This window comes from Cavia porcellus, unplaced genomic scaffold (genome assembly GCF_034190915.1).
Source record: "Cavia porcellus strain 051 isolate PalLab524CR breed Dunkin Hartley unplaced genomic scaffold, mCavPor4.1 scaffold_22, whole genome shotgun sequence".
In the NCBI taxonomy this organism is placed as follows: Eukaryota; Metazoa; Chordata; class Mammalia; order Rodentia; family Caviidae; genus Cavia; species Cavia porcellus.
The window spans coordinates 54,915,484-54,928,142 of record NW_026947505.1 but is presented as its reverse complement, the minus strand read 5'-3'; the positions used below and the strand labels follow the sequence as shown (position 1 = coordinate 54,928,142).

The 12,659-nt window shown below is 37.8% G+C and overlaps 1 protein-coding gene across 1 annotated transcript in view; it reads left to right on the top strand.

Annotated features, from left to right (window-relative positions):
• The window catches only part of Rragd (Ras related GTP binding D), a 37,346-nt gene that overhangs the window by 21,566 nt on the left and 3,121 nt on the right, over positions 1-12,659 (top strand). The window contains exons 4-6 of the mRNA XM_063233218.1: positions 706-820; positions 1,429-1,571; positions 7,692-7,840. Of these exons, the coding sequence (XP_063089288.1) occupies positions 706-820; positions 1,429-1,571; positions 7,692-7,840 (407 nt within the window). The remainder of the gene's footprint in view (positions 1-705; positions 821-1,428; positions 1,572-7,691; positions 7,841-12,659) is intronic.

Genomic DNA, 12,659 nt, shown 5'->3' with positions numbered 1-12,659 from the left:
AGCTCACCGCAATCCTCCTGCCTCAGTCTCGTGACTGGTGGGATTACAGACGTGTATCACCACACCCAACAGGATAAACCGGTTTTACACACTAATTCTCATCATGGGTGAAAGGTTGTTTTTAATTAGTGGTCAAAGCTAAGACTCTTCCCTCAGATGAAAAATATCACAAAACCAAAAAATCTAATCCAAGGAGTTAATCAATGTTAAACTTTATAGTTCTCGATAAATATGATAGGATCTATCATTGGAAATAAAGGAATAGTCTGAAAACAGTTCAGCAAGAGATACATGCAAAGGAAAAATAATTCTTTGTGGGGTAGTATATGTATTCATTTTGCAAATTAGCAAATGAAAACAATTAGATGCATCTATATTGATAATTTAACAAGACAGCTAATGGTTTATATGAAGATGGTCAGGTGTGGATTCTCTCTCAGAACCTAAAACCGATGTGAGCAGAAATGGCCATGTTTTTAAGCTTGCCACGCAGCCAAGAATAGATATAGTTCTGCTGTCTTAGGGGATGAGGAAGGATGATTTAAGATCTATTCTGTTTTTTACCAAGCTTGTGAATTCTGCAGGGGGCTACTATGTGTTAGAATTGTAGCTATAGAAGGGAGAATCCTGGGGTTATGACATCGCCAAAGCAAACTATTGCTCAGTCAAAGGAAAAACATAATGAGGTGCTGTTTTCTCTTTCAGCTTTTACTTGACAAGCATATATGATCATTCAATATTTGAAGCTTTTAGCAAAGTGGTTCAGAAACTGATTCCCCAACTCCCAACTCTAGAGAATTTGCTGAACATCTTTATCTCAGTAAGTAAATAATTTGTTCCTGTTAGAATCACTTACAGAATTTGAGAATAACATTGTAAGAGTAAAAAAAAAATCTTATTTCTGCTTTCTCTTCCAGCATTTCAAGGTCACACAAGGATTACTTTTGATGATTACTCCTACATAATGTTTTAGAGCCTTTAAAAGTTAACCTCCAAAGTGTGTCTTTCACTAGTATAAATGAAGTTTTTATTTGAGTTGTAGAGAATCATTAATATTAATAGAACCCTACCAGAGTAGAGAACGTACAATTTGATTCTAGTGATGAAGCATGTACATGAATAATTTTTTATATGTTTAACACTGTATGAATGACACATCGAATCAGTTCTACAAACCACCAGACTGGGAGCTCGGAAATATTTACTTAAAATAAATAATGTATGATAATTCTGGTTTCCATTTTTCTATTATAAAGAGGTTTATGAGAATGAAGTTGAAATTACAATAAAAATGGTGCAACTGGAGGTTCTAATAACTTAATTTTGCTCATTCACATTTTACCTTAGGGTACTGTAGTATATGATTTTATGTAAACACAACATAGTCTGAAATTGGCTTTGCTTTAAGGTAGCACCTTCATTTTTCAGAATTCTGGAATTGAAAAGGCATTTCTATTCGATGTGGTCAGTAAAATTTATATTGCTACTGATAGCACTCCAGTGGATATGCAAACCTATGAACTCTGCTGTGATATGATAGATGTGGTTATTGACATCTCTTGTATTTATGGGTAAGTAAAGCATTCTTAAAGTCTAAATCAAGCCAGCCTTCTCTTTTGTAACCTTCAAGGCGTTGTATGTTTTCTTATTTAACTTTAATACTTTCTATTTTCTTGTGGCACTGGGTATCAAACCCAAGGCTTTGTGCCTGCTAGGCAGATGCTGAATCATTGAGCCATATCACCAGACTAACACACCTCTGTTTTAGATAACTGAAATCTATAAACATATCATTTAGCCTATAATAATGATGATTATCTAACAGATGTGTGTCTCTGCTAATTATCTTAATGCATGCATCTTATAATTTAATTCTCAACTATTCCATGAGGCATGAATTGCTATAGTCATTTTAAAGATAAGGAGACTAAGGTTCAGAGTGGTTAAATCTCTGACCCCACTGTTCACAGTGTCAACAAGAAACAGAACTGGAATTTGAATTTAGGTCTTGAGTCCTGATCCTCTGATGAAAAAAACTGTCAACCTATTATAAGGGTATATACTCTTCGAGGAGACTCAAACTCTAAACAAACAACTCAAATTAATATTTCTGTACCTCTCTTTGTTACAGAAAATAACTACTAATTTTTTAAAAAATATGCCTTTGATTATCTACAGGTAGCAGAGAATTATAAAACTAAGTAAACATTACCTGCTTATTATTATGGCCTCACATTCTTAAAAAACACAACTTCCTATACCCTAAAAATAATACCAAATAAATGAAGAGTGGGGAAAATTGTTGTAGAGATAGAAACAATCCTACGTGTCATAAATTTGCTGAACAAGTGTTATGCCAAGCGAGTGTGAACTGTGTGTTTATCTATCCTATGACCTCGAGGTGGTGCTGTCTGTTTATATCGGACCTTGCATTCCATGCGGTCATGGGTGAGGCATAAAGCCCTGGTTCACCTTCCATTTTTATTCACTGCCTGGGACCTGCCCCTAGCCATAGCCTCTTGTCATTCTCACCATTTCTCTCTCCCGTGGTTGGCAAATCCTTTGCCCAGACACGGTTACCCTGCCCTACAACACGGTCAGTTTCTTTTGTTATGAAATAGGGATAGGGTAGTTAGCTCTCAGGATTCTGGTGAAAATGAAATACCATCAGGTTGATAATTTGCCGACTTGATAGGCCATGCGTAAATGTAATGGTCATAATTTATTACTGTTATTGTTATTATGATTATTAGACACTGCCATCTGGCTTTCAAAACAGATCTTACTTCCCAAGATTACCACCCTGCAGTGTTGTTATTGTTAAACCATATGTGGATGACCTTGAAATAGTCACAGAAGCTGAATGAACCCTGATTACAGTCTAGATTGCTGTAGTAATGAAGTACAATGAACACCACAATTAATTTGGCACATATTTAATGATAGCATGATCATTATTGTGCCATATGGTAATTAGACGTAAATGGAAAGTTGTTCGTGTAACTGATGTTAATCAGAGTTCCTTTTCCCAGCTAAAACAAACCTGGGGAAAGAGGAGGCTGGCAGAAGGAACCTGGGCTTAGGCTCAGATTTGTTTTCTGTGAAGTGCAGTGTTCCCGAGAACCCACTGGATCAGTTAGAACCAGTCCGCATCACACAGGATGTGTAGGCCCTGGGGTTTCTTCAGGTGTCCTTGTTGTTGTTTGTTTTGCTAGAGCTGAATGGAACAGCCCTGTGAATCAGCAGGGGGAGCAGTGGGATGCTGGGGGGCCCTGGGCCCTGCAGTGGAGGTTTCCCTGCTGTTCACTGCTCGACCTGCCCCGCCACAGAACCCTCAGGTCACAGTCCCAGAAGCAGGTGACCAGATGCCTCGGGAATCTCGCAACTGAGTTTTGCTCTACACACACACACCCTGCTTTAACATATGTGCCCCCTTGGTGTGTTTCTGTTGTTTGTAGATTCATAGATAAAAAATTAATTAGAACAATTGCAATTGTAAAACCTCATTAATTTATAATTTTTTATGATCTTTCTTGTTTTTCTCTGTTTTGATTTTATTTTTGGAGAGAGTAGTGATAGTAAAATATATGTTGTGTAGAAAACACATAAAAATATGAAGAAGGGGCTGGGGATTTAGCTCAGTCACATAAGCATCTACCGGCAAGTGTAAGGTCGTGAGTTGATTCCCAGTACTAAAAAAACAAACAAACAAAAAAAAAAAAATGAAGAGGGGCTGGGGATATAGCTCAGTGGTATAAGTGCCTGCCTGGCAAGCACGAGGTTATGAGTTTGATCCCTGGTACTAAAAAAAGAAAAAAACCCTAAAAATATGATCAATAAAATTAAAATAGTTCCTAACCTGACCTCTAAGTCAGTTTCTGTTTACATTTTTATATATTTTACTTATTTCTCCAAATTTGTGAATAATGAGATCATTTTCTACAATTTTGTAACCTCTGATTTTAGTATTAAGAATTTTCCTATAATTTTCTATTTATTAATAAATGCAATGCTTGCTAGATATGTATTTAAGCATATCGTATTATAAGTAGAAATTTTTAAATATAATACTCTTCATTGGGTAAAAAATGTTAGTGTTTCATTTTATTGTTTTCAGAGTATTATTACTTATAAGCAAGAGAAATTCAGTAGTAGTTAAGGGTGGGCATGGTGCCCGGTAGTGTAGCACTCTAGGAGGCTGAGTAGGAGACTGCAAACCTGAGTACAGCCGAGCAGTTTAACAACTTAGGAAGATCTTGTCTCCAAGATAAATAAACAAACATAAAGATAAAAATAAATAAAGAGATGGTGATATAGCTCAGTGAGAAGGCTCTGGGTTCACTCCCCAATACTTAAAAAAAAAAAAAAAGCTAAAAACAGTGCAATATTAGTTAAGAATTCTGTTAAACCATCTTTAATCTCTGAGAGCCAACACTTAACGAGAATTTTTCTGTAATGGTTTGGTAGGTTATATTGAATTAAATACAAATATACATATATTTGTTTGTAAAATATATATATATTTGTCTTGTTTATTTTTTTGGAATACTAGATATTCCTATCACTGGGGCTGGCCTTGAACTCCTGGGCTTAAAGGGTCCTCCTACGTACAATTTACTTTTTGTTTTCCTCTTCTTTTGGTGCTGGGTATCAAACCCAGGACCTCACACTCCCGGGCAAGTGCTTTACCACTGAGCTAAATCTTCAGCCCTTATAATTTATTTGTAGCTAGCTGGATAGATGCAGTTTAAAATGCTTTCTTTTCTTTCTCTTTCTTCTTCTGCTTCTTTTTTTTTTTTTTTTTTTTTTTTTTTTTGACAGTCTCTCAGTGTGTAGTCCAGGCTGGCTTTGAACTTGCAGTGATCCTGGGCTCCCAAATCCTGGGATAACAGGCACATGATATCATACTTGGCATTTAAAATACTTTTAAAACTAAGAAAATCATGTTTCCTTCAGAATACTTCATAATTCAGGTTTTTATCAGCTTTGTCACCCTATCACTTTATATGTTTGTGAGATTAAAGCATTCACTTTGATATGAGTTAAGTCTAGGTGTGAGTTCATCAATCAGCAGCTCTAAGTTATTTCCCCTGAGCCTCCAAGCATTCTCTGGCTGACAGTATAAAACACATGGTCAGAACCAAGAATGGTATGTGTCACATAGTAAATACTTAATAAATTCTGCCTCATGTAAAATTGAAAAGGTTTAGCATAATCCCAATTAAGTCACTTTTCTGGCCAATTATTCATATATTAAGGAGGTAACTATAAATTTGGAAGTATATGTAGTTTCAGATAAGAGAAAAAAGTATAGAAAAAAAAGTACATGTCCTTTGCTATGAAGAAAGGACTCATAATTCTGATTATACCGGTGTCTTTGGCATATCCAAGGTTTTTTTGTTTTGTTTTTGTTTTTCTTTTTGGTGTTACTGATAAACCCAGGACCAGGGACTCATACATGCTAGGCAAGTACTTTCCTACTGAGCTATATCCCCTAGCCTCCTTTTAAAATCTTTTATTTTGAGACAGGTACTTGCTAAGTTTCCCAGGCTGGCCTCCAATTTCCTGTCCTCCTATCTAGGCTTCCAACTAGCCAGGATTACAGGTGTGTGCTGCCCAGTTCGGCAGGCCCAGTTTTGATTAAGGCCATAATCATAATAGCCGTTAATATTTATTGTACATTTTATATGTTCTTGTCTCCATATTCAATACTATACGTGTATTCTTAACGAGGAAATAATTAGGAAATTTAATTAGGAAACTTTGGAGTAACTGCTGTCAGCATAAAGAAGTTACTCAGGTTGTGTAAACTCGCTTTTTTGGCTGGGGGTATTAGGGCCTTCACACTGAGCTACATCCCCAACCCTTTTTTATTTTAAACATGATCTTGCTAAATTGCCCAGGCCGGGTTTAAACTAGGGGTCCTTCTCCCTCAGCTTCCAGAGTGCTGGGATTACAGGTGTGCACCCCTGCACCCAGATTTAAACTCACATACTACATAAGAGAGGCAGGTTCCAAACCCTCTTGGTGAAGACCACATCTTTTCTTGAGAAAATAGACTATATATTTAACTATTTTGAAAAAACAAATCAAATCTGTAGGAACAAACAAGACTAGTAGGAGAAAGTCCTGTATACCCTTCATTGGGATTTACCAATTTTTACCAGCTTGGTGTATTAGTTGCATCTCCTCTCTTCTAATGCTTATTATTAGTGTGTTTTTGCTGTGCTATTTGAGAGTAAGTTGCAAACCTCCTGATTCACTGATCCTGGCTGCTTGAGAAAATGAACATTCTCTGACAGGACCATGGTTTAATTATTAAATTAGGCAAATATAGAATGGTTACAGTACTCAATTACCTAAAATATAGACTATATTCAAATTTTACCAAAGTTCCCAAATCTTCTATAGCAGTTTTTTTTCCTTGGGTTCATGGTCCAGACCAGCATTTGGCTGTGAGCTTTTAATTGTTTTTATCTCTTGGTCTCTCACCAGACTATGCTCTCTCTCTCTCTCTTTTTTTTTTTGGTTTTATTTTCCTCTCTCCTTTTGTGGTACTGAACCAAACCTACTCCCTCTTTGTGCATGCTAAACAAGCCCTACCACTGAGCTACATCCTCACATCTTTTAAATTTTTTTTTTTTTTTTTGCCAATTGAGACCGTGTAGTGAAATTGGTACAGAACTTCACAGCAGGTTACTGGGATAACAGCAATAGGTGTCACAGTATATCTCGTTGTCATCACATTAGTTGTTCTCTCAATCACATATAGCAAAATACAATGAAGTACAGAACACTATAGAACTTATCAAAAAGAATATTGAATAGAACAGTACCATTAATCAGACTAAAGCAAAACAGTAGTAAAAATATTTGCCTTCAAAAAGATGGTAGAAGGAAATCCCCCTTATTTGCTATATTGCATATGGTCAACCTCCCAACAGATGCTCAGATCTCTGGTTCCCACTTGCTAAAGGGGGGCAGGGGAAGTGGGATGTTTGACTCTAAGCCTGTGCATCGGTAGGCTCACTATCGCTTAACAGGGAGGCAGGCTGGTTGCTTGGTTTTCCAGCATCCTAAGTTCCAACATGGTGTGGATCTCAGGAGATGCTGGTGGTTTTCCCCCTGAAGGGTCTGCAGCCTGCCACACCACAGCCACTTACCAGGGAGGCGAGCTGATTGCTTGGTTTTCCAGTGTCCTAAATTCCAACATGGCTCAGATCTCAGGAGATGCTTGGTTTTTTAAAAATTTTTTAAAATTTTGAGACAGGTCTCACTAGGTTGCTGGGGCTTGCCTCAAACTTGGGATCTTCCTGCCTCAGCCTCCTAAACAGCCGGAATTAAAGGCATGCATCACCACACCTGGCCCAGACTATGCTTTTGACAGTCTGATTATTCAACCATGAGAAAACAAAAAGCTCTTGGCTGTGGAGGGAAGAAGAGTTCAGCTGCATCCCTCACCTGTGTTCCCCAGGCACCCAGCTGCCACTCATTGTGTCAGTAAGACTGTGGCTGTCACGATGACACTGTTGGCTGGTGGCTGTGTGTCACTGAGCTCTTTTGTTGAAAAGCACTGCAAAGGTAATTGACTCGTCATGGCTTTTCCATGTGTTAAAGCTGATCTCTACCCGTGTTACAATTGTAGTTCTTTCCCAACAGTCAAATACATTTTGTTTTCTGTCCCCATTTAGTCTCAAAGAAGATGGTGCAGGAACCCCCTATGACAAGGAATCTACAGCCATTATAAAGCTGAATAATACAACAGTTCTTTACTTAAAAGAGGTGACAAAGTTCCTGGCTCTCGTTTGCTTTGTGAGAGAGGAAAGCTTTGAAAGAAAAGGTAATGTTTTGTTGTGGTTTAAAAGACGCCTTCCAATGCAAACTGCCTTTGCTGCTGTTGCACCCCTAGTCCCAGCCGCCCTGGGCTGGCAGCCTGACCTGGGAGGGCCCCGGTCCAGCGCACCTGAGCCCCCTGCTGGTGCAGCTAGGATTGCATGAGGTGGAGCTAGCAGCGGATCTCCCTCCCACGGCCCAGCGTCTGCATGCTGGGAAGTCCTTGCCGGGCTATTTCTGACCAGGGAAAGGACTCGGCAGCCTGCACTGAAGGTGGAGGCCTCTGCCTTGATCCACCCCGCTAGAAGGCCGTGGGTGACTGAGTGACCCTTTCTTTTCACCAAGTGAACTCATACACCATTAAGGTTAGGTGGTGTTAGCTTCTGATTAGCCGTCACGCACTCTTAAATTCAGAACACAAAGATCAGAAAAGGGAAGGCATGAATACCGTATTACCTTTTTAGGACCAAATTCAATTTTATTTTAAAACAAAACCAATCTTTATGCTGACTATCGAAACTGAGAAATACTAGTTTACAGATGTGTACAGGGATTTTTGTTAGTAAATAAGGTATAGTTTACCAATTTGGTGAGCACGAAATTTCCAACAAAGTGCCAAGAATAACGTTGCTTTAAAAATTTAGAAACATGTAAAGAACAAAATAAAACCACTTATTTCATGTTAGACCTAAACTTTATGTTAAATTCCTCAGTTTCTTCAACTTACTTTTTTTTGTCTCCCTTTTCCCCCCTTTCTTGCAACAAAACTGGGCCATATTGTCTAGGTAGTTTTCTATTCAATTTTTTTTCACTTACTTATAAACTTGTCTTTTCATTAGCCACGGAAACAGAATTAAGGTTTTGTTTCTTTTAATCACAGGGTAAGGCCAAGGGTTTAGCTCAGTGGCATAAGCGCCTGCCTGGCAAGTGTGAGGTCGTGAGTTTGATCCCCAGTACCAAAAAATAAAAATAAAAAATCACAGAGTAATAGAAATTTCTATTATATTTTCTTTCTAAGAATCACTTAGAAAATTTAGAAATAGCAAGTAAGTAAAAAAAAGAAAGAAAGAAAAAAGGTTTTTCACTCAGAAAAACTATCCCTCTTTCTCTCTCCTTTCTTTCTTTCTTTTAGTGGTACTAGAGATTGAACTCAGGGCATCTGCACTAAGTGACATCTCCACACTCTGTTCACCCCTTTTTGAGATACAATCTCAGCAGATTGCTAAATTGGCCAGACTGAGATCATACTTGCAATCCTCATGTCTCAGCCTCCCACAGTGTTGGGATTATAGTCATGTGCCACCACATTGAATTTTTGATAACTACTCTTAACATTTTCTGTATTTCCAAGCCTTTTTCCTGTGTGTGTGCACACTTAAAAAACAAACAAACTATGAGATAGTATAATAAATACTACTTTGTAACTGCCACTTAAACTATTATGGACATCTTTCCATTAAGTGTTTTTTTTAACCACGTTGTTTTAATGGTCATTTTGGAGGCTCCTATTTGCAGACATTTTAACTTTTCCTAGCTTTTAATGTTATAAATAATACTGTGATGACCTTCTTTGCACTAAATATTTATGTGCATCCCTAGTTGTTTCTTTAGGGAAAATTTCAAGTGGAATTACTTAGACCAAAAGGGTGGGCAATGCATATTACCAAAATATCTTTTAGAAAGATTTTATGGGTTTATGTTACTAAGAGAATATGAATGTGTTCACTTTTGTATATTCTTTTTTTTTTTTTTTTTGTCTTTTTCCTTTTTATCGGTACCAGGGATCAAACTCACGACTGCCTGCTTGCAAGGCAGGTGCTTATGCCGCTTAGCTAAATCCCCAGCCCCCACTTTTGTATATTCTTATCAGTATTGGATTTTAATATTTTAAAAAAGTTGACAATTGAAAGCTGGCATGTCATTTAAATTTGTATATTCTTGCTTCTTCAGGAAGCTAGATATTTGTCCCGTGTTTATTATTACTGATCACATTGTCTTTTTGTATCTTTTTTCCTCAGAACTTTTAAGTGTTGTTTGCCTCTTATTGTCATCTTGCTGAAATGAAAGCAAGAACAGATTATATATTAGACTTACAAAACTTTGAAGATAAACTGGACTATATCTTGTTTTACAGAATGATTTTACTCAGATCCGGAAAATATAAGTGATTTTCTCCTAAGCTCACACCACCAATTTGTGGCAGTCAGGGCTACATAAAGCTGAATTTCTCTTTGTGGAGAGCTAAATGTATGAGTACATGTGTGTGGGTGTGCATATTTGTATTTAATCATCATATACTTACTTCCTTGGTTAAAGATATTTCCCAAATTTATTAATGGTTGATTTTCATATTAATTTTGGAGACTAAGAGAAAAACAAAAGTAGTATAACTTTAGCTCCGAAAGCATATAGGCTGACAGCCGGTTCTAAAATTTAGGAAACATTAGAGTCAACCTGGTGACTCTGTTTATTTTGAACTGGTTTTAGACTCAGAAAAGTTGCAAAAATAGTACATAATTTTTATATACTTCTCCTTCAGCTTACTCTAACATTAACACCTTACATACTATAGTCACTAATGCCAGGGAATTAACAGTGGGAATAATATTATTAACGAAGCCATAGACCTTATTCAAATGTCACCAGATTCTCCAAACGTTCTTTTTCTGTCCTAGAATCCCACATTGGTTGAGTTATCGCTCCTAATCTTTTCCAGTCTGTGTATGTTTATCTTGTGTCCCCAACACTCATGAAGATCAGTCATTTTGTAGAATGTCAGTTGACTTCACACAGTTGAGATGAGATTATGCACTTTGACAGGAATGCTGCAGGAAGGCTGTGGGCTCACAGCATGGAAATGTGTCATCACTAAGGATGTTACTGAGATGCATCCTGGTTTTCTGCTGTAAAGTTCCCAGAGTTAATCAATATAGTTAATCAATGCTCCATGCCAGCAGAAGTCAGAGGATCAGATCAGATGCACGTGATAGGCACTGTGGGGGAAAGGAGCAGCTAAAATATATGTGGGCCTTCCAAAGAATTAAAGTAGAATTCATGAGACTGGGGCGTGTGTGTGTGTGTGTGTGTGTGTGTGTAAATGCCAAGTGTTTGTAGTGTACACCGAATCTGAATATGGGGGTTGTATCAACTCTGAATGATGGCAAAGGTGGTATTCATTGTTAATGGTTCTGTTCTTGTGTTTCCAACAGCTTATAATGAAAGGGTTAATATAGCCAGGATCTTTTTAAAATTTTCATTATGTAGTCCAGTTGGGTTAGAACTCACCATCCTCCCATGTCAGCATCTCAGGCACTGAGATTACAGGTATGTGCCACCACACCCAGCTAAACAAAAGCTTTTTTGGGGGAGGGTGTCTTTTCTGAGGCAGGATTTCACTATGTGGTTCAGGCTGGCCTTGAACTCACTTTGTAGCCCAGGCTGGCCTCAAACTTGTGGTAGTCCTCCTGCCTCAGCCTCCCAAGTGTTGGAATTACAGGAGTGCACCATGACACCAAGTTTAAACAAACACTTTTTTTTATGAATGCTTATGTATCCTTCAAAAAATTCAGGTGTAGAGTGGAGCATGATTGCACCATACCTGCCGTCACAGCACTTGTGGGGCTGAGGCAAGACACTGTAAGTGTGGGCAATTTAGCGACTTAGGGAGACCCTGACTCTAAAATAAAATTTTTTTTTTGTCTTTTTCATTTTTTATCGGTACCAGGGATCGATCTCACGACTGCCTGCTTGCAAGGCAGGCGCTTATGCCACTGAGCTAAACCCCCAGCCCCTAAAATAAAATTTTTAAAAGCACTGGGGATATAGCTTTGTGAAAAGATCCTGGGTTCAGACCTCTGTACCCTGAAAGATAACAGCAACAAAATGAACCTTGGTTGTGAACTTTTTTTAACTTTTAAAACTAAATACAGCAAGAGTGTGTCAAGGTGTGTCAAGGTGTGTCAAGAACTATCAACGGAATATCCCTAAAGTTTCCTTAGTTGAGCATCTAATTGTACCCTTCTTGTTGAGCTAAATTCTTTGAGCTCAGTTTTATTTTTCAGACAGTTTCTTGCACATATTAACAGAGAACACGTCTTTACCCAAATTCCCACTAACTAAAGTCACTCCTTTGCTCCTTATTTCTTATGACCTTTGCTCGGATTGCCTCAGTGGCTTTTTCTTGGGGGAATCAACTCCTCATTTTACTGTACTGGGCTTCACTATGTCCACAGAAACAGTGAAGGGCCCTGCTCAAAGCTTTTTCTGCCCCAGTACATTGACTAGTTAGCTGTATAGCAAATTCAAAGCATTTCATCCTGGGCTGGAATCCCTAGTTTTTTGGTTGAGACTCTGAAAGCAAAGTCTGAGAGATGGAAATAGTTAGTAAGCTAGGTAAAGATGCAGCAAGAACCAATATCTTTACTGTAATTGGTGTAAACATAGCATTTCTCAACACTTGTAAGTTAGTACTAACAATGGAAACATTCCTTACGATTTTAGACTCTCTTTAGGAAAAATTTATTTCTGAAAACCCAGAACATTTCCTTCATTATTTCACCACTTATAATCCACTTAATATTGAAATCTGAGTGTCATTGATTGTTGAATTCCTGAGTTTGGAGTTGACTGTCACCTTTCTAGAATCAGGGATTTTGCTTTTTTTAGGGTTTGTGAGGAAGATTTAAATAGAATAGATACAGAACACATAGGACTGATTAATATGTCAGCTGTATCCCAGGTCAGGATATGCCTCCATTCTGAGTTAATTTAATAATGCCTTTTCGGGGAAACTTTTTCATTAAAATTTTGTTAAATATAACCTTTAA